At 39.9% G+C, this 27,641-nt stretch overlaps 1 protein-coding gene and 1 pseudogene across 1 annotated transcript; one reads left to right on the top strand and one right to left on the bottom strand.

Moving 5' to 3' along the window:
• Positions 1–1,351: 1,351 nt before the first annotated feature.
• LOC149843725 (increased DNA methylation 1-like) lies at positions 1,352–14,141 on the top strand. The gene is made up of 10 exons (XM_090000959.1): positions 1,352–1,786; positions 1,876–1,935; positions 3,533–3,659; positions 3,737–3,825; positions 6,503–6,735; positions 8,083–8,169; positions 8,250–8,349; positions 12,796–13,324; positions 13,462–13,525; positions 13,608–14,141. Exons 1-8 carry the CDS (start codon positions 1,352–1,354, stop codon positions 13,114–13,116), a joined length of 1,452 nt encoding a protein of 483 aa, XP_089857085.1. The 3' UTR covers positions 13,117–13,324; positions 13,462–13,525; positions 13,608–14,141.
• An 8,769-nt stretch (positions 14,142–22,910) lies between these two features.
• Positions 22,911–24,134, bottom strand: LOC149843724 (xylan glycosyltransferase MUCI21 pseudogene; annotated as a pseudogene).
• Between the last annotated feature and the right edge of the window lie 3,507 nt (positions 24,135–27,641).

The raw sequence follows: 27,641 nt of genomic DNA, 5'->3' as shown, positions 1-27,641 counted from the left end.
TCAACCACCAGAATAGTTGTAATCTTTTGTCCATAAAAAAATACAATCCATTAGTCAATTCACGACAAACGAACACATCCGCAGATTAGCCAAAAAAAGTATCCCAAGGGCCAATTCACCAACACGCTGTGATCGAATATCAGAAAAATATTATCAGGTAAACCAACCCACATGTTACTTGGGTCAGGTACTGAACTCGAGACAGATCTAACCCATTGACTGCCCTAGTCGGCTAATCCGCTCATCCGACTACTCACCCACGGGGGCTCAGCTTGTCTGGTAAGGATAGCTAGTGCAGGTCACCTTGTATTGGGATGTTGCATGTTCAAAACCCAATGGTATAGTTGTATAACTGATAAGAGGTTCAAAACCCAATGGTATAATTGTATAACTGGTATGTAGGGGTGGGCATAGGCCTGGCTCAGCCCGCTAATAGACCGGGCCATTGATCGAACCAATTCATTTACTATTGTAGCTCGAGCTTGGATTTGAGGAGAAGCCCATGGCCTGACCCAATGTGAAGCTGCTCGGGATTGACCCCAATCTTAAAATGCATAAATACTTGATTTACATTATAAGCCATGAGAGAATAGTAAAATTTTTATGCAACTAATTAGCTAAAATAATAAGAATGATTTAAGTTATTAAATAATAGTTACTTTTTAAATTATTTATAATATTAAAAAATTAATAAACATCAGGTCAGATCGATTGCTCGCAGACCAGCCCACATATATAACGAACCGGGTTTTGGTTAGGTACTTAGTGGGCACAAAACCCAACCCATGGTCCAGTTGGCTCATCGGACTGTCGGGCCGGTTGCTACTGGCAAGGGTCTGCCTAACCCCTGCTTGCCTTTAAAAAAAACGGGTTCGACTACTCGGGAAATCAAGTCGGCCGAGTTTAGGTGACTCGGTTTGGTCTGATCGCTTACCATTTTCGAGGTGAGAGAGACGGTGGTGACAGCAAAACATCAAATCAAGGAACGCAGATGTCGAAGGTGGGGGGAAAAGCGTGCCCACGCGCGGCTCTCTCTCTCTCTCGTCTCAATGCTCTTCTCCCCTCAAAGCCTCGAACATCTCCACCAACAGGCAACAGTTATAGAGTCTCTCTGCTTCTGTTCACAAGCCCCAACGTTACAGCACAACGTCTCTCTCCTCATACTGCACGAACCTCGACAACCACTGTTTTCATTTTTACTCTTCCCATCTTCTGATTTCAGCACCCACCGAAGTCTTCCTTCGAGAAACGCCAGAAAAAAATGAAAGAGAAACGGGTTCACGCGACGCGTTCCTGCGTTTCCAGGCGCAAAACGACCAACAACTCACTCCACGCACAGAGAAACCGCACTATGAGGAACCTCTTGTCCTGGTTGATCGATAACGATGTCTTACTCCCCAGGCAGAAGGTGGCTCACATGCTCAAGAAGGGCGGCGTCGTCACCGGCAGAGGAAGAATAACCCGTGAGGGCGTCCTGTGCGGTTGCTGTAGAACGGTTTTTGGGCTCACCAACTACGAAACTCATGTTGGCTGTGGCTGCAGAAGCGCTAGGCCCTCTGCCCACATCTTTCTGGAGGATGGTCGCTCCCTTTTGGACTGCCAAAGGGAGTTGGTCAATAGATTGGGGCGGCAGAACCATCAGAGGAGGAGTATTGCGAGCCATCGACTCCTCAGAGATGGTTTCTGCCGTTTATGTCTCACAGGAGGCTCACTGTCTGCTCTCATGCATTGCCACCATTGCTCGGCGGCATTTCATTTGGATTGTATCGGCTTAAAGCTACCATCCGTGAGTTCATCTCCTTCTATATATACTGTCATTATCTGCTGCAGCTTGTTATGGTTTGGGATTGCCATTTTTGTGGTTGTTTGATACAGTTTCTTGCCGATTTAGAAAAAAAGTTTTGCCTGGAGGAAGGCAATGGTTGTAGGAAACTGGCATGTCCGCGAAGCGTAAAAATCAAACGCTGGACACAAGAAACACAGGTTCTTGTGCAGTTGAAACAAACGCTCCAGTTGTTATAAAACAGACAGAACATTGTGTTCTGCTGTTCTGTCCGAGCTTGCACAAGCAATCACACACACACCCCAATGGGGCGTTTGATTGCACGGGCAGCGGTATCTGCCGTCCGCGCAACGCCCCCACGCAGTCGCATGAAGCTCGTCTTCTGGGACACTTTTTGGTGTCCGGGGAGTTCTGCCCTCCTCCCTGGAACAGAGGTGGACAGGACACCCCTAGACACCTTTGGAAAAAAACCAAAAAGCTGTCGCGGACAGCCTTAGACAAGAACACATGTGGTCAGAACAGGACACCATGTAATAGATCGATGGGTGGTCTTGTACACAATCGCACATGCACACGTGTCGTTTCTGTGTACATACATGGCTGTTTTTCCAAGCATGTCAACGTCGTATCCGAACGCGCGCGTGTGTTTGATCCTCTGTCTCTCTCTCCCCAGCACACGCACAGAAACATCCATTCCATACATAAATACAAAATAATGCAAATAAAATGTTATTCCCAATCTTTTCTTATGAGGAACACTTCGTATATCTGATGCTGGATTCCAACAGTTTTTCTTATGTTCCCAAAATTTTAATTGTGAAAAGGCTAAAAAAATGTGGAAGGCATGGAAAAAGAAGTATGAGAACCATTGAAAGCTTTATAACTTATAAATTGAGGGCACTGAAGTGAGCCTTCATGCATGTTTTTCAATTTTCACATCCATGTAGAAAAACCACAGATTCAATCCAAAGGCTACACATTGATGCATTTAAATATTTGAATTGTTGAGAAATTATGTTTGCATGGTTTCTATCTCTCTCTCTCTCTCTCTCTCTCTATATATATATATATATATATATATATATATATATATATATATGCTTAACTGTAGTATTTGCAAGGTAACAATTAGGGGTGGCAATCGGGTCGGGTTGGCGGGTCAGCATACCTCAACCCGAACCCGACCCGTTTATCAAAGGGGTCGGCTGTGGCAAACACGAACCCGACCCGTTTAATAAACGGGTAACCCGTCACGACCCGCCAACCCATTTAATAAATGGGTTGGGTCGGGTAAACGGGTTTTCAGGTTCTCGGGTCAGGTTGGCGGGTTGACGGATCGGGTTGGCAGGTAGGCAGGTTGACGGGTCGGGCAGACGGGTTGGCGGGTTGACGGGTCGGGCAGACGGGTTGGCGGGTTGACCCACCCGCCTAACCCGTTTATTAAACGGGTCAGCCGGGTTGGCGGGTTGGCATACCCCCAACCCGAACCCGACCTGTTTAATAAACGGGTTACGCGGGTCGACCCGTTTATTAAACGGGTTGGCTTAAGCCCAACCCGAACCCGCCTAAGAGGCGGGTTGGCGGGTCGTGTCAGAAATTGCCACCCCTAGTAACAATTGATAGTTTTTGGAGACATTTTATGACACTAATCAAAATTCATGCCCAACTGTATTCATTCACTTTGTTTTGGTGCATTGGATATGATTTGATTGCTAGTTGTGTAAGCTCCTTATCATTGTGGCATGATAGGTTATGCCTGAAGGAGAGAAATGGTTCTGTCCATCTTGTCAATGCAGCATCTGTGGCCAGAGTGAATTCGACGATGATGGGTTCTCGGATCGAACAATTTTATATTGTGACCAGTGTGAGAAAGAATGTAAGTTCCCTCTATATTTTGTGTCATATGCATTTTGTTTTTATGTCATTGGTCATATTGTAGCCTTGTTTCCATAGATCATGTTGGGTGCCTGAATACATGTGGACTTCAGAGGCTTCAAAGATGTCCACAAGGGAATTGGTTTTGCAGTAGAAAGTGTGGAAAGGTATTCTTTTAGTGCTCCTGTTTTGAAGGTGCGGTTGCTACTAAATTGATTTCCATAACAAATTTGGATAGTTTATTAATTATTATTGACATGATTTCTGTGATATGACTTCTTTCCACAACCTTTCATGGGCATTAACAAGTTCACTGCAAATTTTTACCTTTGACAAATTCAAATTGAGTTGGTGGTTTTGTACATTAATTGTCACCACTGTGCACATTTTTATAATTTTACAATGAATGATATGTTTATCAGCTATACTTTCGGGCATGCACAATCTATATAAAGTTTTAGCTTATTCCCTGTAAAAATGTATTCAATGCGTATGGTTGATGACGACTAATGAATTTATTCAGCAAATCTCCATGTCATTTTTGAATTTTTTTTTCAGGGCCATAAACTTGAGGTGAACATGTTCATTTTCATGAAAGGCCATTTAAAATATCATGTCCATCTTGGCCATTGGATCTGGAAAAATTCAGATGGTTCAAGATAATTCATTGTACAAGTATGTTACATGTAAAGTTATCCATCAACTGGCCATGTCGGCAATGAGTTCTCCAAAAAAAAAAGAACTCTTTTTCACCAGTCTATTAGGATGGGCGATTTTCTAGTGTATTGTGTGTATGTGTGTGTATGGATTAGTACCTAAATATCTGAAATTTAACTAATCAACGGGCAAGAAAATTAGATATTTTCCCCCACCGTTTGTTCACAAAGTACAAGACAACAGGATGTGGCTCCTATCCTCTATGTATGATATATATCAATTAATACCAATTATCTCTTTGCTAAGCAAGTAAGCCAGATTCTACAACCGAAGAACTTTGTTCCTTCCACATCAATATGCAAAATGAAAGCCCTAAACAAAGGGCCCCTAGTAAAAAAACATGCATATGCACACAGCAACATATGGATCATAGTCACCTGTATCGTTAAAGGTAATTTCTCTGCGAGGGTATCTCAGAGAGATTTTCAAAAGTTGATAAATCTCGGGAGTTTAAAAAATTGAGAAAAATATAAATAACAACAAAAAAGCTAAGAAAATAATAAGTTTTGCACTATTTTTCTTTCAAAAATATAAAGAAACATGTTTTAAAGGTTTTAAAATATAAAAGAAACAAAAAAATAGGAAATGCAAACTTAAAATTATAAAAAAGAGTTTTTCCCAAAAATATCATGATAATATCGAGATATTTTGTCTTCTAACGATATTTTGAAAATATCACGATATATCCCTGATATTATCGGCTACCTTGAAATAGCCGATAATATTGCGATATTTAATATATCAGTGATAGTGATATGGATACAACTTACCAGTTACTACCATTTAGGACCTTTACTTTTTAGTCAATTCTTCAGTATTGACAAAGTACATAGGATCAATACTTAAGCACAAATTCTTCGGTATTGAGTCTATTGACAAAATACATCAAGATCAATACTTAATCACAAATTCTTCCACATCAATATGCGAAAGGAAAGCCCCAAACAAATGACCCTTAGTCAAAAACATGTATATGCACACATAAACACATGGATACAACTTACCAGTTACTACCATTTGGGACTTTTTCTTTTTAGTCAGTTCTTCAGTATTGACAAAGTACATCATGATCAATACTTAAACACAAATTCTTCAGTATTGACAAAGTACATCAGGATCAATACTTAAGCACAAATTCTTCAGTATTGACAAAGTACATGAAAGGCCATTTAAAATATCATGTCCATCTTGTACATTGGATCTCGAAAAATTCAGATGGTTCAAGATAATCCACTGTACAAGTATGTTACATACAAAGTTATACAACTTCAAATATAAATAATTTAAATACAGGAGCTTAAAATAAAAAAGAGTTCCAAAATATAAGCAGAATATAACTAAATATACCAGTGACAGTGATATGGATACAACTTACCAGTTACTACCATTTAGGACCTTTACTTTTTAGTCAATTCTTCAGTATTGACAAAGTACATAGGGTCAATACTTAAGCACAAATTCTTCGGTATTGACAAAGTACATCAAGATCAATACTTAATCACAAATTCTTCCACATCAATATGCAAAAGGAAAGCCCCAAACAAATGACCCTTAGTCAAAAACATGTATATGCACACATAAACACATGGATACAACTTACCAGTTACTACCATTGGGGACTTTTTCTTTTTAGTCAGTTCTTCAGTATTGACAAAGTACATCATGATCAATACTTAAACACAAATTCTTCAGTATTGACAAATTTCATCAGGATCAATACTTAAGCACAAATTCTTCAGTATTGACAAAGTACATGAAAGGCCATTTAAAAAAATATCATGTCCATCTTGTCCATTGGATCTGGAAAAATTCAGATGGTTCAAGATAATCCACTGTACAAGTATGTTACATACAAAGTTATACAACTTCAAATATAAATAATTTAAATACAGGAGCTTAAAATAAAAAAGAGTTCCAAAATATAAGCAGAATATAACTAGATTTTATTTCACATTGTCAAAATCTGTGAGGCCATTCTAAGGTTTGTCAATCTACCATGTATCATCAATTATTCTGTGTTCTTTTGTATCTAAGAGTTTCCAGCAAGTGTTTCAATGACTTACGATGAAGATTTTCATTTGTATGATGACCAAGGCAGTCTCTGATAGTTGTGTTTTTATGTTTCAGATCTTTGTGCAATTGCATAAATTTCTCGGGAAGCCAAATGTTACTTCTGTTAAAGAAATATGTTGGACCATTGTGAGATCTATGTCTGACCTTAATATGTTGCGGATTGCTGATGCTGCGGTCATGATTGAATACCATAGCAAACTCTACATTGCCCTTGATGTTCTGCATGAGTGTTTCCTTGAGCCTCACACCAGGAAGGGTCTTTTCGCTGATGTTCTTTTCAATCGAAGGTGACCGCAACTTCTTATGAATTGCATGGAAGGTTAATCTATCCTTCACTTTGTTTTACTTCTTTCCTATTATATTTTTATTCATATTAATTTACTTGTTCACGTTTCTTTTCCTTTCTTTTAATAGCCTTATTCCGGTTCATACTCAAATCACTGTTGTGAGTGTAACAATGGAAGTAATGTAGTTCTGGTTATAGCCACCCATGATTTTATTTTCATATGAATGCACAAAACATTTTGCTCAAAGCAATGGTAGGACATCGGGTGCTTAACTAATAACCATGATTTAGTGAGTAACTTGTGAGCCACACAAATGGCCTTGTGGAAAAAAAAGTTATCAGTTAGATGCTAACTTGACTTCTGAAACCACACTGAAGCATGCTACACACAATTTGATGAATATGTAAAACCTTCATTAAAAAGCTGGTCAGTTGGAAGTCTGAAAGTGCATAGAGCAATGTCGCAATCTGAACCTTATTGTGATTTCAGGTGGAAATTATTTCAATATCATTTGTTCTTTCATGAAGGGCAAGAAATATGCTGACCCAAATAATGCCTCCATTATCATGACTTGTGAGCAAAGACACATTGAGAGATTTGATAACAAACAAAGCAAATAAAAAAAAAGGAAAAATGGATCACTTCATTCTTTACCTTGGGGTTGAGGCGGCTATCATTTACCAATTCTTGCTATTTCAAGGCATACAAGAATCTTCATCAGTATGCATATTTTCAAATCCAAGACAGGAAATCAATGATAATGAGCCCTCGGAGGACAACTGATGCACAAATAAAACAAAACAAAGCTTATGAATTCTCGCTCAAGATTGGGAAACAACTGAATATGTATGTGTCACAGATAAATGATGATAGATGTAAAACCTGATTTCTATGCTTGAAAGCTCAAATAAGAAGTTTAATCAGAACGGGCTTTCAGGTGATGTTCTTGAGCTTATGGGATTAGGCTGAACAATGTACACACACATCTTTTGTTAGGACTGAGCAGTGTTTTTTTTCCCAAGGAGAAGGTTGAGTGAAAAAGGTAACATGGTTGAACAGTTGAAATTTATTCTGTTTGTTCATGCCACTTTTGTTTTCATGCCACTTTTGTTTTTCTTACCTTTCCATTCCTGCCATAACTGGTCTTTGTTGGATGAAGAATAAATACCATTGTTTTTGCATTTGGGATATTTGGATGAATATCTCTGTTTGTGTCATTTTCCTTTTTTTAGCTTTCCATTCCTGCTATAACTGGCCTTTTGTGAGCTGAAAAATAAGTGCCGGTTGTTATTAAGTTGGGAGGTATTTTTGTTTATATTCCTTTTTTGCCATGTTAATATGTTTCAGCTCAGAAATAAACCGTCTGAACTTTCAAGGATTTTATACAATGCTTCTGGAAAGGGGAGATGAACTCATATCTATGGCCATAATCAGGTATGACCTGAACCTTTATTAGTTCTTAATTTTAGTTACTTCTGAAGATGAATGCACTAATTGGTTGAGCCATGACTCAGAGTTTATGGTGAAAAGGTTGCAGAGATGCCTTTTGTTTGTACACGTGCTCAGTATCGCCATCAGGGAATGTGCCGTCTTCTCATCACTGAGCTTGAAAAAGTGAGTTTTATTAATGCTAGTACTTTAAACTTGACAAGGACCTGCTTGATGCTGCACGCATCATATGTTTTTCTTTCTGATGCAAGATCCTAGATTGTGAACCCATGTGCGAACCTAATGGCCTGACTGATTAATTTTTGAAGTTCAGCATGCATGTACATGGATTTGTGTTTATTGGCCAAAATATTGAATGAAATATAATAGGCCAGACGTTGATGGTTGAATTCAACCATTATACCTCTTTCATCAAATAGGAAAACAGCATGGCATTGCAGGCTTGCTTCTTGTGGGGAGCTCCCAACTTTATGGGTTAAACTTGACAAGGACTTGCTTGATGCTGCACACATCGTATGTTTTTCTTTCTGATGCAAGATCCTAGATTGTGAACCCATGTGCGAACCTAATGGCCTGACTGATTCATTTTTGAAGTTTGGCATGCATGTGCATGGATTTCTGTTTATTAGCCAACATATTGAATGAAATATAATAGGACAGACGTTGATGGTTGAATTCAACCATAACACCTCTTTCATCAAATAGGAAAACAGCATGGCATTGCAGGCTTGCTTCTTGTGGGGAGCTCCCAACTTTATGGGATAAACTTGACAAGGACCTGCTTGATGCTGCACACATCATATGTTTTTCTTTCTGATGCAAGATCCTAGATTGTGAACCCATGTGCGAACCTAATGGCCTGACTGATTAATTTTTGAAGTTCAGCATGCATGTAAATGTATTTGTGTTTATTGGCCAAAATATTGAATGAAATATAATAGGCCAGACGTTGATGGTTGAATTCAACCATAACACCTCTTTCATCAAATAGGAAAACAGCATGGCATTGCAGGCTTGCTTCTTGTGGGGAGCTCCCAACTTTATGGGTTAAACTTCACAACATGGCATTGCAGGCTTGCTTCTTGTGGGGAGCTCCCAACTTTATGGGTTAAACTTCACAAGGATCTGCTTGATGCTGCAGTTGCACACATCATATGTTTTTCTTTTTGATGCAAGATCCTGCATTGTGAACCCATGTGCAAACCTAATGGCCTGACTGATTAATTTTTGAAGTTCGGCATGCATGTGCATGGATTTGTGTTTATTGGCCAACATATTGAATGAAATATAATAGGACAGACGTTGATGGTTGAATTCAACCATAACACCTCTTTCATCAAATAGGAAAACAGCATGGCATTGCAAGCTTGCTTCTTGTGGGGAGCTCCCAACTTTATGGGATAAACTTGACAAGGACCTGCTTGATGCTGCACACATCATATGTTTTTCTTTCTGATGCAAGATCCTAGATTGTGAACCCATGTGCGAACCTAATGGCCTGACTGATTAATTTTTGAAGTTCAGCATGCATGTAAATGTATTTGTGTTTATTGGCCAACATATTGAATGAAATATAATAGGCCAGACGTTGATGGTTGAATTCAACCATAACACCTCTTTCATCAAATAGGAAAACAGCATGGCATTGCAGGCTTGCTTCTTGTGGGGATCTCCCAACTTTATGGGTTAAACTTGACAAGGACCTGCTTGATGCTGCAGTTGCACACATCATATGTTTTTCTTTTTGATGCAAGATCCTGGATTGTGAACCCATGTGCGAACCTAATGGCCTGACTGATTAATTTTTGAAGTTCAGCATGCATGTACATTGATTTGTGTTTATTGGCCAAAATATTGAATGAAATATAATAGGCCAGACGTTGATGGTTGAATTCAACCATAACACCTCTTTCATCAAATAGGAAAACAGCATGGCATTGCAGGCTTGCTTCTTGGGGGGAGCTCCCAACTTTATGGGATAAACTTGACAAGGACCTGCTTGATGCTGCACACATCATATGTTTTTCTTTCTGATGCAAGATCCTAGATTGTGAACTCATGTGCGAACCTAATGGCCTGACTGATTAATTTTTGAAGTTCAGCATGCATGTACATGGATTTGTGTTTATTGGCCAAAATATTGAATGAAATATAATAGGCCAGACGTTGATGATTGAATTCAACCATAACACCTCTTTCATCAAATAAGAAAACAGCATGGCATTGCAGGCTTGCTTCTTGTGGAGAGCTCCCAACTTTATGGGTTGTTGGAAGCCAGAAGCAATGCCAGCTGTTTGAGTTGTGAATTGTAGATTGCTTCTTATGGGGTGCTCCAGTGGATTTGGACTCTGGGGAAGAGGAAGAACCAAATAGAACATAGGCCCCCTCTTTTCGTCCTCTCTTCGCAAAGTGAGTGAATTGCATGTAGAGACTCATAGGGGCCTTTTAAATGTTAGAGTAGGACGTGTGTGTGTGTGTGTGAATTTTTTTTCTCTAAAGAACTGGAATTAATACTTTTTAAACTCATGTATAGAGAGATCTTATGCTAATTTCACTTGTGTGGATCCCTAAATTTTGAAAACCAAAACGAGGGTAGTCCAAAAAAGATGTTGGATTAAAAAACCGGATCTGAATATAAGATGAGAGAGGTCGGCTCTTCAAGTAGCCCGTCTTTCCTCCTCCGCTGAGCAGGGATCAACAACACTATAAACTCAAAATCTTAAATATCTAGGATTTATCTTACAAGTGGCTTGTTCCTCGTACGTGGATCCTAAAAGAAAGTGGGCTTGATGGTGGCAAGGCTGGAAAAAATGCAAAAAAAAGCAAATATGTTATTCGTTAGATAAATTCATATTTTTTATAGTAAATAAATAAAATAAATACAAAAAAAAGTGCAAGGAAACCGAATCTTATATCGAGCTTAAGTAGCTCTTTCATATGACGATGATGGGTACATGGAGACTCCGACAACACTTCTTCTAAGCACGGGCTCTGAAAGACAGATGAAACAAGGGATTTAGACATGTACTAGGCTAGGCAAGTTCAAAAGGCTAGTCTTGCATAGGCAAAGTTTGGGTATTGGGTTCCTGGATGCTAGATTTTAGGTACTTAGGTGATAGATGCTGAACTAGGGAGCCTAGGCCTCTGTTTACAGATTCCTAGGTGAGTTTAGATCTTAATCCTACAGATTCTAAGTTTAAAGATCTAGATCTGACTTTGGATGATGTGGCAACATCCTATTGGCTGAATACTATGAGGTCTCTTTCCGATTGATCATAGTTACCTATCTTAAAGGCTAAGGTTTTTGGAATGAGATGATAGGCATGATAGATTTATGGGGTTCCTAAATAGGGTCTAGGTTCATTAGACAGAGTTTTCGAGCTTTTGAGACAGTAACAAGAGGTTTATGAAGAGTTATCCTTAATCTGCACGTGAATCTAGAACAAATGGTGGTAACACCATGCTAATGACAAGTCATGCTGATGACAAGTGGGCCATTTCTGACAAGTGCACTTTTGGGCCAGTGCTGATGACAATTCATTCATTGTTCACGACAATTCAAAGATTGCTAACGATAATTAACTTATCGTCAATGATAAACCAAGATGACACTGATAGGTTAACTTGTTTTGGCCATATCTCCCTAACCGGATGTCCGATCCAGGCGCGGTTTGGTGCGTTGGAAAGCCAACATCCTCTACTTTAATCCTTCTTTTAAGTGTAAAACCAAATTCAATTGTTTTGATAATAAAAGATGTACTCAAAGTGGGCCCTACCTGAAAAACATGGTTTTTACTGAACAGGTCCCTTTTTTTTGTCATAACTCTCTACTCCGATGTTGTATTGACTTGGTTTTTGTTTTGTTTGAAAGTTGAAATCCTCTAGTTTAGTTAATCTTTTGAACAAAAATGTTGAGGCTGCCATTTTATGAATCAAAAATGTATTTGAACCTAATTTTGACTCGAAAAGGACCCGAAACACCTTGTTTTTTGGAAAGGGATTTTTTCAGAAAACTATTTGGTCAAGAGTGTGGTGTCTAAAACTTGAAGCCATTGTTTTCCACATTAAACCAGCAGAGGATGCACTACTTTTATTTAATGTCCAGTTTTGGTGATGCTGGTGAGGGGTTGTGCATCAGGCTGCTCAGACATAGCTGGAGCAACATTAGAGCTTGTCTAAAGTTCAGGTTAATCCTTCTATTTTGATGTATTTAGTATATTGAACAGTCTAAGCCAACAATTTCTGAAGCTTGGCTCATTAACTTGTTAAGCTTGGAGCTGGGCTCAAGTGTATCTTTTGAGCTGCTATTTGACCTAGTTGGAAGATGTTTAGAAGACTGAGCATGAACTGCTAGTGATTGGTCGTTCAACAGCATCATGGATGAGATATATGTACTAATAGAGTCCATGATGAGCATCACTATGATTTGCATTATTCCTCTTTCAGCTAATGGTATCTAACAATATTTGAGAAACAGCTTCCTCTTAAGACGGATAACATAAAATTAAATTGGTCTCCATGCTAGATGTTTTTTTTTCATAGTTGTGATGTTTTATACATGGCTTATTCAACCATAAGAAATTGTCTGCTATACTTTTATCTTTTGTGCAGATGCTTTGTTTGCTAGGGGTAGAGAGGCTGATCTTGCCATGTACTCCTCAGTTGAGAGAAACGTGGAAGAGTTCATTTGGTTTTACAGAAATGACACATCAGGAGAGAGCTAACTTCTTAGGGTTTCGCTTCCTTGATTTCGAAGCCACAACATTATGCCAGAAGCTCCTGGCAAAATCTGCCATAAGAGTCAAGAATCCATTTTCTAAACGTATAGCATTGGCCTTTTGTTTCCCATCTAAAAAATCTGCTTTCTGCCCTTGTTGGTTGTGTTCTAATCCCATTTTTTCTCTCTGCATTGGCCTCTTTCTGAGAAACTAGATTTTCTTCATGAAGCAAACAAGCAAAGGGATCAGCTGAATGCTTCTCATGTTGGGGCACCTGCTGGACATTGTCAGCCATACATGATAGCTGATATGAGTTACTACATTTCTGCTCAGTCTTTCTTGGATGATCCAATTCCTAATGGAAGCTCTGCTGAAGCAGCACAAGAAACCTGCACGACAGTGATTACAAAAGAACATATGCTGTATATTTCCTTAGTTTCCTTATCTGAGTTTATGATAAATAATCTTATGCATGTATCGATCTGATTCTCTGTTGGCTTTATGCTGTTTGTGTGTGTTTTGCTTACTATGAATGCATAACTTGATTTTTGCATGACAGACATGCTGCATGCAATGAAGGTAGCTGCAGTTCTTCAACTGGAGTCACTTCTTTGATCAAACAGGTTGCACTATTTATGCCCTCCAAAGCTGCCTACTGCTTACAACTACTGTTCTCTTGCCATTCTCATTTATTTCCTTCTGCAGATTAGGGGATTTTCGGATATTAAATTGAGATATTGGGGCATACATTACACACGTACTAAAAGAAGGCATGCCATTAGAGAAGACACAAGCAAGACAAGTGAAATTTTGGATAAATTTCTGCTTAGGTTGCAGATGAAGGGTTATATCAATTACGTTTATACAAGGCGATGCAAGCAAGGTAAACATTTCAAATACTTTTACAGGCGGCGTCATAAGAGGGTTGGTATGCCTTGACAATCTAGACAAAGTAGCACATCTAGCTGATTGCATTTTGTAACCGAAAGGTATCAGTTAGAAGACCGTTCCTTTGATATATATATATATATATATATATATCTGTTGTTGTTTCATGTACCCTCTTTACCACCCTGCGCTTAAGCTTGTCACTCCATGATATGGGTCAGTAGGTAGCAGATTTTGTATCAATGAGAATGAAAATCTTATTGTATTCATTCAAATGTTTATTTTCATACTTGTGGGTCATGCTATATCATATAATGAAAATCACAACACTTCATGCGTTTTTGCAAACTTGTAACTATTTTCAGATATTTGTCTCAGATGATATACACCAAATGCTGACTAATGTTTATCAAATAATCCTTAGCTGCAATAAGTGGTTTGTTAGATTGATTGGCTATAAACTTTTAAGCGAATGTTAAGCCACCTGGATTGCTTCTGTTTTTAAGCATGCACGTCGTATATCATTTGGATCCACTGTGACTCATGGCTAAGCTATAGTGCTTAGTCCCTATTTGTATATTTCTTCAAACAGAAGGGTCTAAAATGACAATCTTGAAAACATGAGACTATTTTGAAATATAAGATAAAAGACGAATTCCCGGATAAGTTCATATTAAGTTATTAACTCAAGCCTCAAGGGCGCATTTGAATTGCTGCTATCACCAAGCATGGGCCCCACGTGCGTCCCTGCGCCCACGCAAATGCAGGATGCAATATTGGTGTGTTCTTCCGACGCTTATTTTGCATCTGCCACTGTTCCGTGCCTCCCAGTCCCCATGCATCAGTGGCGGACGGACACTCTCGGACCAAAAAAAGTTTGTTTTTGGGGCGCGTGGACTGGGCAAGACAGTGCGTTCTGTCCTGTTTGTGGACGCATGGATGTACCGGTGCATCCTGTCTACACACATTCACGATTCAAACACAACACACCCTAAATGTACACTCCTGAATCGACGTGCGCATAACAATTTGGACGTTCAATATCAAAGTTTTGACTATATCAAATTAACTAGAAATATGGGTTCAGCTTATTCAGGATAGGGATGCAAATGGGTCTGATCCAGGATGGTGGTTAGCAATTTTTGGCTATTTCGGATTTGATCCTGATCCGACTCCCCATGTATTTAGCTGTTCCTGATTCGTCTCATTTCCATCCCTAATGTAGGAACAGGTTAGATATTCTATTGTTTTACTTTTTTCTTTTGATAATCAAAATTATTGATTTATTTAAGAATTAGAGTTTCTGCATTAAAAAATAACCTACAAATAAGTTTGGAATGGGTTGGACTGATCCGCTGAACATTGGCCCATCGAGCCAATGGGCTAGGTCACGAGCTTCTCTTTAAACTCGAACTCATTAAGAACTGGGCCAAAACCCAATCCATTAGTAAAATGGGCACCAGCTCACACTTCAAACACGATGAGCTAAGCTTTAAATGGGTCTGGGCCGGCCCGGCCCGGCCCGATGGCCACCCTTGCTTCCAGTAGTGTTGGTGCAGTTTTGCAATGCAGACGTCAAAACAGGGTCATGGATAAGGTGGCACGTCCTCGCCTTTGATGAGATGTCTAAACCATAATGGTGCTTTCTCCTGGCTATCTCAAAAAGAAAATGTACATCCTACTAAAACTAAACTTGTAAAAGCCAAAAAACAAAACAAAACAAAACAAAAGATTGGCTCTTGAAATCTTTTTTTTTTAAAATCCTGACTGTCTTTAACCATCTATGTCAATATCTCTTGAATAAGATTTCCAGTGGATGAAGAATTATCGTAATTCCATATTTGCAACAAAAGTGACAGTTATTTAAGTCTTCTTTTTTTATCAGCTTTTGACATTCTCTCGTTTTATGAAAGCTAGCGCTACTTGTTCTGCATCACTTATGATAATGGTTGGTTCATGAAAACAGCCTCATGGAAAAACTCAGGGCCCCTCGTGCTACCAAGCAGTGCATTGGACGTAGGGGTGGCCAAAGGCTCGAGCCTGAGCCGGGTGGGCATTCGTCCTAATGGACACCCCTAATTTGACCTCGCATTTTGTCTAGTTTTCTTTTAATGGATGCGGTAGGACAGCACATCCGTGGACAGTACAGGACAGGACACACTGTCCTTTAAATGTGCATTTGATTCGCAGAACCAAGTGTCCAGGACAACTGGTTCAGTACAATCTTGTGTTAAGACAAGCTTGTCTTGAACAAGCTGTCCAAAACTGGTTTTTGTTCTCTGTTTGATTTGACAGAACAATTAGCATTGAAAAAGATTAATCTTTGTTTGAGTTGCTAGAAGAACTTGTTCTGGTTAAGGAGATTCCGTCAAAGAAATTAACGGTCAACACATGGTTGAATATTTTTGAAGTGCAGAAGCTACTCTGAGTAGCAGCAAGCCATTGAAGCACTTTGAGAATTAATAGGATTCACCGGAATTCAAATTTTGTACCAGATCCCCACCACAGCTGCAAACGAGCAAAAACAGTGGACTGTTGCAGAGAGAGAGAGAGAGAGAGAGAGAGAGAGAGAGAGAGAGAGAGAGAGAGAGAGAGCCGAACTATAACCATCAACATTACTAAAAAGGTTCAACCAACATTGAATCGGCTGAAAACACAAAAAAGGCCCCAGACATGAGAGAGAGAGAGCCGAACTATAACCATCAACATTACGAAAAAGGTTCAACCAACATTGAACCCACCGAAAACACAAAAAAGGCCCCAGACATGAGAGAAAGAGAGAGAGAGAGACGAACTATAACCATCAACATTACGAAACAGGTTCAACCAACATTGAACCTACCATATAACCCACCAGGCCCAAGACATGCCAAGGAGCCCCAAAAAGAAGGAAAAAAGAAGAAAAAGAGAAATGAAAAATAAGATAACAGAGAAACACGAAACAACTACAGTTAGTCGGCGAGCATCACCCTGGATCATGAGTGGTCCTTGTAGGCCGATTGTGTTGTAGATCAGGGATGTTGATGCGTAGAATGGCATACACGTCCACCAAAATAAGGTTCACCATTTTGTTGAACACTGCCGAAATATGCCGAAAAATAGCGTTGTTGCGAGTCATCCATACGGCCCACCATGACGAGAGAAGCCATGTTCGCCAAATAATCCGCCAATAGTTGCAATGACGAACTTGCTTAGGACCCCACAACAAATCGTTGGCGAACGATTCCTGGCGCACGCTGACCCCCGGCTTATTCCAAGTCACCTTGAAAATGTTTTGAAAGACAGAGCACTCCCCAAAAAGGTGAAACGTAGATTCTTCGGCCGCCTCGCACAACACACATTTACTCGGCAGATGGAATCCGATGGATTTGAGGAAGTTGTCAGTCTGCACCCGATCGTGTAAGATTAGCTAAGCCAAGAAACATGATCTCGGAGTCGGACCCTTGCCCCAGAGTAGGCTCGTCGGAAACCGGTCCACCCCTGACGGAAGGAGAGCGAGGTAGCCTTCTTTTGAGCGGAAAGATCCGTTCGGAGCAAAGATGCGTCCAACGAACTAAGACTGCGAGTCAACATTACCATTATGTAACAGAACCGTAGACCAAGCTTGGATCCATGATTGACGAAGCTTTGACATTGTTCGCTGACGCACGCTTGTGCCCCCCACCAAGGATTTCACACCTCCGTATTTAGCGAGAAGCATGCTTGCACACGGGGACCCAGGTTGGTGTGCAAGCCAGCTTTGCTTCACGACGAGAATCATACTCCTCAGCCTTGGATCCTTGATTTCCAAACCCTCCCCTATATAGGGGAAGTCGAAGTGTGTCCCACCCTATGAGGTGGCGTTTGTTGTTGGTACCTCGCCCCGACTACAGGAAGTTCGTCACTACCCGAGTTAGCTTCTTACTAACCCCCATAGGCATCAGGAACATAGACATAAAAAATTATGGCATAGCAGAAAGAACGTGCTTGATGAGAGTCAGTCTACCCGCGATAGAAAGGTAGGAAGCTTGCCATCCCAATATTTTGTTCTGAACCCTTTAAATAGTAGCGCTCCACGCTGCCGTTGTTACACGACTGATTTGAAGCGGCAGACCCAGGTAAGAAAAGGAGTTTTCCGATATCGAGCACCCGAATATCCGCTAACCCATGTCCAGCATTGACGGAGGGGCATTGACCATGGATAGACAACACTTATCGTAGTTCATGGATAACCCTGACATCGATAGGAAAAAAAGAAGAACAAGCTTGAATCTTAACATTTGTTGGATGGAAGCCCTTCCGAAGATAATTATGTCATCAGCGAAGGTCAGGATCTGACTACGGCACTCCTGTATACCGAGAGACTCAATTAGACCATCCTCCACTGCCCTCTTAACCAAAACCACAAGGCCTTCAGAGACGATGTTAAAGAGTAATAGAGACAGAGGACATCCTTGTCGAAGACCACGACCAAGTTTGAACTGATTTCCCTTGACCCCATTGATCTGAATCTGAGACTGAGCATTGGTTACCAGCTCATGCACCCAACTAGAGAAACGCCTACCGAAGCCCAGGTTCGCTAACATGTTGAAGATGAACGACCAATGAACTGAGTCATAGGCTTTATGAAAGTCAAGCTTAAGAGTGAAGAAGGCCCCCCGCTGATCTTGAGAGAGTGCAACACTTCTGTGGCCAAAATGAAGGAATGTTGAAGCCTTCTGTTAAGAATGAAGGCAAACTGAGACTCCAAAAAAATCCTAGGAGCGACTGACCGCATCCTATTAGCCAAGACCTTGGCGATAATGCGATATAAGCTCCCTAACACTGATATAGGGCGAAACCGCGAGATATCCGATGCGGCTTCCTCCTTAGGACTAAGTGACACAATTTCTAGGTGAGAATGAATCGGCAATCTGCTATTGCGATGAAACTCAACGAAGACACTAAGAATGTCACTCAACACATTGCCAGAATATGTGAAAAAAATCCACTAGATACCCATCAAAACCTGGAGCTTTCCACCCAGACGAATCCTGCACCGCCGAGACGATTTCTTCTTCGGTGAATAACCCCTGAATCGAGTTGGAGAGCGCTCGATCCAAGGACAAAAATAAAGCCGTACCCATATTTCCACCTGCAGTTTGGTTGTAGGAATACAGGTTAGAGAAATAGTTGGTGACAACATTGATTACTTGATCGCCCGAAAAAGAGATACCGTTGATATACATAGAGAGAGAGAGATTACTGCTCGAGACAACATTCGACGCCAGAGACGGCCACGAGCAACTCCGGAGATGGCAGCCGAGTTGCAGCGGTGGCGGTGATGGCCCATTTGTGTCACGGAAGAGAGCTCTCTTCTGGGGAAGATGAATCCGACCCCTCTCCCCTAAACCATTTACCTGAGGCTCCTTTTCAGCGAGGAAGGGAATCCTGCATTTGCGTTGCTGCTGTGGGCCCCGCAGAAACACGTCAAAAAGCTGTGCGTTTATGTGGAAAACCCCAAGTTTCCGTGGCACGCAAACACGAAAGAGGAAAAGGAGAAAGGTCAGGGAGAGGGTGGGGTGTTTGTTCTGAACGAGTGAGTCACACACCCCCTCAACTGGATTCTTGGGTCAGTAACTCTGAACCTTATTTGGGCCAGTAGCTTACAAAATTTATAGAAATTATTTGTCCCGTGTTTGATTTCACACCTGGATAATGAAAGGTTTCAAGACTCTACCGTTCTTGGGCGGGATTAGTCCTGATAATCAAACGCACACTAAGGGAGCATCTGTTTCGTGCTCTTTCCTATGAAGGTGGCTGTCTTTCATATAAAAAAATAAGGTTTCATTAGAACAAAGTTTGAAACAAACATGTCTACGAGAAATATACGGTGGAAGCCACATAATAATAAATGCAAACAAACAACTTTCATGTTAAAATGAATTCATACCACTACCTCCTCTAAGCACTTTACCTCCAAAGTAGCTCTTTCAAAGAAACTAAGCTACCCTTTAGTGGGAGTGTAACAAGCACCACCTGATGGCTCACCATTTCATGCAAAATAGATTCCCACTAAGAGGGACCATGCCCCCTTTGGCACGAAAGGGGATTCCCTCCCCTCCAGTATAACAAAACAGCCCCTTAGGAAAACAAAAAGTGCACGCATGCATGTGGGTGGGTCCTTGTCATTTCCACATATCAGCCTACTCAAGCTGATTTATGGCTGTAACCCAGATCCTTCCTCTTTATGGGCACAAGTATGAGTTCTGATAGAGAAGCCAAAATGCCAAGAACCTTTGGAAGAGACCACTACTGTCTCCATCTAATTGCTGCCTTACTCTGTGAGTCCTGTAAAATTCTCAGGACATGTTCTCTCACTATATGTAGACCCTCCTTCCGAATTTAAGGAATGGACTTTCTATGATTGTCAACACTCTGCTGGTTGTTGGGTTTCAAAATGCCCCGAATCAAGATATGGAAAGACGTTTCCCAACTCCATTAAGCTTTTTTTTTATCAGTGAATTGGATTCCGAACCAGGAATGCATGTCATATATAAGATGCCCAGTCAGGTTCCAATGAATACCAAAAAGATTAGAGTTGGTTATATATAAAAAGGCAACGACTGGACATAGCAGAAAAAGGTGAGATGGATCCTCTGCAACAAACTCACACATCTTGCAATGACTAGGGAATTGAAACCCCAGTTTGTGAAGTCTATCCTGGTTGAGCAAGTGTTCCTCTATGGCCCATCGAGTGATGAAGGCCTTAGGAAAGGCTTTCTTGAGCCGAACCATCTTGAATACACGGTGCCTGGGGCGATGCTCCCTAACCGTATCCCAGACTGACTTTGAGGAGAAATCCTTGGATGGGAGCCATTTAAGGGTGTCAGCTTTTCCCAAGGTCCCATGTTTGAGAGTTGACACTCCTTATGATAGATTCCGGGACACGAAGAGTAGTCTCAATGAAGCAGTACCGAGGGAACTGAGAGCGGTCAATGGTGTCAGCAAATTTGATTGGTTTGAGACTGTGGTGCAAGACTTCTTGGGTGTTGGAAGGGAGTAAATTTAGCATGGGACCCAGGGAGAACCGGGGATCGAACCAGAAAGCTATATTAGAACCCTCTCCAACATCCCACTGGACATGGGGTAAGATCGCAACCGCCCCTTGCTTGATCCTCTTCCCATCTGTATGATCCTCTGTTGGGATGTGAAGGCAACCAGATAGACTCTACATGAAAGTATTTTGATATGATTAGGTAGACCCAATGGGACACAGAGAGATTGGCTACTTTCCAAGCCATTTTTAACAGACTCCATGAGTTATTATCTGTTAATTTCTGGATGCCCAGGCCCCCTTTTCTGGACGATTTACAGACTTTGTCCCAACACATTAAGCGGAGGTGTTATTGATTCAAGGAGTCATCCCACAGAAAGTTACGCATCAGCCATCGGCGCCAGGGGCGTTACTAAGCTCAAGTTCAGACACTAGTATTTTTTATTTCCTCCAAAGTGATTTCTTTTCTCAGCATCTTGTTATCATCTTCAGATACACCCTAAGAAGGGAGTTGGATTGAGGCTAGTTTTTTGAAACAAATTTGAGTAGTACCGAATAGCTTTTGACTTGATGTCTTCAATGAAATTTATGGAAGAACCATCATCCGGAATGAGGGGGCCTATACAGTTTCTCATAATGTTTTTGTTGTAGAGGGAGTGAAAGTATTAAGTGTTGCGGTGCCGGTTATTGTAGCTCTTGGGCGGTGCCGGTTCAGGTTATAACGAGCCAATTCCAATGGGTCGAACCAGCCCATTAGCCTCCTCTAGGTGAAACCTCCCTACCCACAAGCCTAAGATGACCCTTTGGGGTCAACAAATGAGGCATGAGACTTCATATTTTTTTCAAGAAAGCGCTCAAATGGGTAGGATCATGGTCGATTTGAAAGAATGTTAAGCCCGAATCTAAATCTCAAACAAATCCGATGAGGTAAACTTGAATTCAGATCGGGATATTATATACTATTATTGGCTTTAGTACAGAGGGTTGAAAACTTGTATTACGTGTTGAAAAAGGAAATCAGATTGGACTTTACCGCATCTGAACATAAATCTGACAGAAAAGTCGAACCAAGTTCCAATCCCAATGCAAAATGAGTGGGACCATATAAGTCTGAACTGATCCAAAAATATTAAAAAGGTGTATGGATTTGGATCAGAGGTCAGACCCAAAACCGATTCATTTGTATATGGTACGAGAATTAGCGAAGTTACAAAATGCAACCCGAACGACTAGAGGGGATCCAGGATCTCTTAATCTGATCCCTTATGCGACACCAACAAATCACACGACGGCATTCAATAAGCTCCACAGGAACAGAATGCAGGCCACACTCAAAATGCAGTAATGTGATCGGCTGAGTCAAATAAGGGATCAGTTAAGAATCTCAAGAGTGATCAACAGCCTTCTGCCTACTTCCCCAATCCCCATTAAATCCTTAATTGTGAAGCAATTACGATAATGATGAAACTGACCAATTTCAAATTTTCAATTCTCTATCACTCTCTCACACAGTACAGTAGACTCGATGTTGATAAGACCTTTCAAACAACCAATAGAAATCCTCAACTTGGCTCTCTCTCTCTCTCTCTCTCTCTCACGCACACACACACACACACGCAGTAGACTTTTGTGTTGATAAGACCTTTCAAAGCTCCAACAGAAATCCTCAAGTTGGGTGTTCTGAATGAGAATCTCTCTCTCTCTCTCTAAGTAGATGCGATGCCGAGTATGACCTTTCAAAGGTGCAAATAAAAATCCTCAACTTGTGTGTTCTTGAACGAGAAGGAAATAGGTACTAAAGATTTGAAAGTATACCAACTGTCTTGTTCTACATAGATGAAATGCACAATCCTTCTGAATGAATTCCTTATCTACACAACAAAAACAGAGCACCATGTCCCTCTCTTCCCCTCCCCTCGACACATCACCAACACCATTTCGCCAAATCAGAAATCATCACCACCAACACCATATCGCCAAATCAGAAATCATCACCACCAACACCATTTCGCCAAATCAGAAATCATCACCACCAACAACCATTTCCAAAGCCTAACAACACAAAGGAAACACGAGTTCAACTCCTAAAACTCCACCTGCAATGGCTACAAAGAAGCAAAACTACCCATCATCTTCCTTCTTCTAGCAACAGAACACACGTAGGCCTTCAGCAATCTCTTCCTAAATCTATTAATCTCCAACGTCACATTCTGCCCATCCAAGTACACACGTTTGGTCACCTCCCACCCTTTCTTTGTCAATGATCTTGGGTTGGTTAGCACAGGGTCATCCTTTTCATACTGTGCATACAGAGAGCTCTCTCTAGGCAGAAGCTTATACCCCACGTATTTCAAACCAAGCTTGATAGCAGGCTCACCGTAGTAGGTCTGTGCAGCCCAGTCTGTGCCCAATGGCACCACCTGAATGAACACACTTCCAGGCCTCATGAACAAGAAATGGGTCATGGCTGCACCATGAACACCCACCATAACATCACTTGAGTTCAGAGCCCTGTAGATTTTCGCAAGCTCCGTCGTTCGAGTCGGGCTCAGCACTTTGACCTCGAACCCGATCTCCTCGGCGAGCTCCACCAAGCTTTCCTGGTTCAGAATCGCTCTTGAATCGTTCCTTGAGATGATCACCAGCTTGGGTCTTGATATCAGACTCTGCGTGTTCTCGTCTTCGTCTTCTCCCCTGCCTTGTTCCTTGCGTATCGCTCTGATTCTAGGCCTGTATGCATCGTCCAACATGCTGCGGAAATCGACTATTGTTTTAGGGTCTCTACGCATCAGTGAGCGGTTCACAGTGAGCTCATCGTGGATGTTGAGGCCTACAATGGCTTCTGTGAAGCAATGGCGTAGTTCACTCTTTGTGAAATCGATTGGTGGGTAGTTGGTGAGGCGGGAGAGTATGTCACCATACTTGGTTACCCACCAATTGTGGTACTCCAAGATGACAAAGACCACCTCTTTGTTGTAGCTCTGAGAGGTAATATACAAGGGGAGGATGCCATCATTGAACTCATGGTAAACATTGCCCGTATAGCCACCTGTCGAGAAGAAGATGGCCGGAGCAGAGTGATGAACATCACAGTGATGGTGATGAGGGGAGATTGATGTCTTTATGAGTGTCAGCTCATCAATGGTGTTCATCACACTTCTTTCCCATTTTCTAGTATATGGCCTAATCTTGATGGTCTCTTCTTGTTGAATGGTATTGTTGGAGCCGGCGTACAAAAAGACCGAGTTTGTGGAAGGAATGGTCCTTATATCTCCCTTCATATAGCAAATATCTGAACGAAAACCGCTTCTGTCGCAACAGATAGTTCCTGCGTAATGAAGTCATTCACATTGTGAAAAACAGTATTTTTGCTGCAAAAAATGCTACCCATATGTTTGGAAGGAGAGGCTCTTTTTTAGCAAGAAGAGAGATGATACCCATTTTTTATTTTTCTGAGAGAATAGGAGAAGAAAAATACCATTGTTTAGCGTGGAAGGACAAGAAGGGGCAGAGTGTTCTCTTTCATCTAGGAAGGCATCCTCCAAATCTGTATCAGATAGAGAAGAAGAAAACAGGAAATGGGTGAGTGGTATTTCTTAGAAGAAAAGAGAGTTGGGTAGTAGTGTTGTAAGAGAAGGTATAGACTAAAAACACTCACATAAGAAGGGGAAGGTAGAGCCACCAAGGAGGCGAGGAGCAAACACCAAACTGCAAGATATGAGGGAGAAGAGAGTGAAGAGGCGCAGCAGCCTGGGCTTGCTTCTTCTGTACACGTTCCCACACTCTACAAAGGCTTGAGACTCTGAGAAGGGCTCTTCTCCCTTGCGCTGCAGATGGTTCCTGTGGTGATGAACCATCCTTTCTCTGTTTTGCCTAACGGAGAGAGGCAAGGAAAGAAGGAAACAAAGATGGATCCCTTTTCAATCTACTGGAGAGAGATTGAGAATTAATTTGTGGCTTTTGTGCTTTATTAATTGAGTAAAAGGAGAAGAGATATATATATAGTTTTGATCGTCATGGTGAAAATTAGAATAATAGGATAAAAAGAAAGGTGGTGATGAAGCGTGCATTGCACTATTGTGAGCTCATCAGGAGTGTGGCCATGCTCAGTCAAATGCGCGTGAGTCTGCATTTCTGAAGTAGTAGCCTAGACTATGTCAGCCTAGACACCATATCTTTCTCTTGAAGTTGCTAAATGAAATATGCTAAATCGGTTTTTAAAGTTTTTTTTATTTTATTTTTAAATTTTAACACTAGAGATGTGATCTATATACTTGATTGTATAGGGTTAGTTCAATCCGACACATGTGTGAGTTTTTATAAGGTTTGAAAAATCAAGGGTTTAAATCTTTTTAAAATTTTGGGGCTTTAAATATTATTTTTTTATCCAAAACACATGATCCATGTGTGGATTCTTAATAAACAGATCATGCCCAACACATTTATAAGGTCGAAACTACAAAAAAATGTTGAAAAAAATAAAAAATCCATTTAACATGTTTCATTTAGTACATATGTGTTACCCTGTATCTATATCTATCTATCTATCTATCTATCTATATATATATATATATATATATATATATATATATATATATATATATATATATATATATGGGTAAATATTAACTACTAATGAAGGTAATAAAATAATGAGTAGAAATCACTATTTTCTTCAAAAATTTCTATTTTTTTTGTAGATCAAATGTTAGGGATATGATGTACATGGTTTGTTTAGTAGAAAACTTGTTTTGAATAATGCGATTACAAGTAATTAGGTGTTTAAAGGGGTCCAAAATCAACGACCCCACAATGTTCCAAAATTTCATAACTCACAAGATCATATTTTTACATCAGAAAAACACTATCCAAGGCTTTATCCTTATCAAAGTAACTATGCCGAATACATCTATATGGTTAGATTGAGTCTATACAACTTGCTCCTATGATTTCTAGCTCATTTGTTCCTTGTCTTCATTAGCAACAAATATTTTTCCTATATATATGGCTTCTAAAATAGAAATATGTAAACTAGAGTGTGAACAAAGTTTGTATGTATTTATTTTTGTCTTTTCTTAAATTTCATGGTAAGAATGCAATCTACATGCTTGGTGTTATAGGAACAAGCTTTTGGGTCATCCAATTATGATTCATAAGAAAGGTTTTTGAAGGTTTCAAAATCAACATTTTAATTTCTTTTCTAAATATTCAAGCATGGGTCCATGAGTTAAAGATGAAAATACCCTAAAAAACAATTCAAAATTGACCAGAATGAATTTTCTTATTTATAATTTACTATTTTCTTCTAAAATTTCTTTTCTAAATATTCAAGCATCCAAAAATTGTGTTTTGTCATTGAAAACACATGATCCAACAATTGATTCCTAACAAGGAATCATGCTGAATACATCCACAAGGTTGGATTTGCTAAAAATGTGTTGAAAATACTTAGTTCACACTCTAGTTCATATATTTTCAGTTAACGTATTCTAGTGGGCACACACATGTATATATACAGTGGATCTAATAAAAAAGGGGTAGACCATCCCCCATTCTCATTAAAGTTTATAAGTTAAATATTTTCTAATAGTTATACATACACTCTAATAGAAAATATAATATTTTTTCATCTTTTTTGAAAATTTTTATTAATTTAACTTCACAAATGCAAACTATAAATTTTTTTTATTTTTACATGGAAAAACGACCTCCAAGATCAGAGATTTTTAATTCCTAGTACATCAATCATGCCCAACACATTTATAAGGTCATACTTACGGTCGCTGTCATAGCAGCGTTAAACTCCGTGGGCGTGCCCCCAAGGAGTCAACACGCTTCAGCTTGCGCAAGGGGTGACACCCATGAGATTTGAACCTAGGCCACCTTCCTAGTGGCATAGGTCCCATCCCACTACCCAAAACCCCTTTGGGGCAAATATAAACCACATAGTTTGTTTGGTAGAAAATAGGTTCAGATAATGTGTTTGCAACATATAAGCAAGTTTGTTAAAGGCTTCAAAAATCAACATTACACATTCTGCCAAACTTTTATGAATTAAAATCATATTTATGCATAAAAATGTGTTTTCTGGCAAACAAAACATGTTGAAGACATTTATATGGTCAGATTAAGTATATATAACTTGTATTTAATGATTTTCTAACTAGATTGTACATAATGTCGACAGTAGCAAATATATTCAACAAGATGTTTTGTGTCATTTTTAATCTTCCTCATCTTCATGAATTATGAGCAGTTAATCTTTCATCATCTTAAAAATTAAATCTTGTGATATAATAGAGATGATTAAACCTACTATTATGGAAAATAAATCATGATAAACACATCACATGGTTGTGGCCAATATTCATGCAAACAAGAGCTTGTACCACTGTATGGTTTTATGATTCAGGACCAGAATGAATTTTCTTATTTATAATAAAAGAGTTTGATTAATATTGAGTTTATTTAGATTCTTAATAGTACGTTAACGTGGCTATTGATATAAAATATCAAATATTAAAGAAGAAAAATTAATGTTGCTAATTGCTGTACATTAAGAGGGCGTGTTGGTTTGGTTGACTCGATCCAATGGCCATAAAAACACTTCAAACCTAAACATCGAATAGTCAATGTGATGTAGGTTGGCAATTTGGCTGAACCAGTATGACCTAATGATACCCAATTTAATTTCAGTTAGTATTTTGTCAAGGCCTAAAACAAAATGCTTAGGGCAATTAATTAGCATTTGACTTAAAGGCACGTTTGGAAGAGAGAAACTCTCATAGGAAAAGAAAGTTTTGCCAATGAGAAGTTTTAATTTTTTTTTTTTTGCT

Source organism: Nuphar pumila, chromosome 3, assembly GCF_984573655.1.
Source record: "Nuphar pumila chromosome 3, dmNupPumi1.hap1.1, whole genome shotgun sequence".
NCBI classification, from domain to species: domain Eukaryota; kingdom Viridiplantae; phylum Streptophyta; class Magnoliopsida; order Nymphaeales; family Nymphaeaceae; genus Nuphar; species Nuphar pumila.
This window is presented reverse-complemented; position numbering and strand designations above follow the sequence as displayed.

Excerpts from the sequence above, each read along its gene's own strand:
- LOC149843725 (XM_090000959.1), top strand. The coding sequence starts at position 1,352 with ATGAGGAACCTCTTGTCCTGGTTGATCGATAACGATGTCTTACTCCCC. Across the intron at positions 1,787-1,875 it reads TCGGCTTAAAGCTACCATCC|TTTCTTGCCGATTTAGAAAA; the intron begins GTGAGTTCATCT and ends TGTTTGATACAG. Across the intron at positions 8,170-8,249 it reads ATATCTATGGCCATAATCAG|AGTTTATGGTGAAAAGGTTG; the intron begins GTATGACCTGAA and ends GCCATGACTCAG.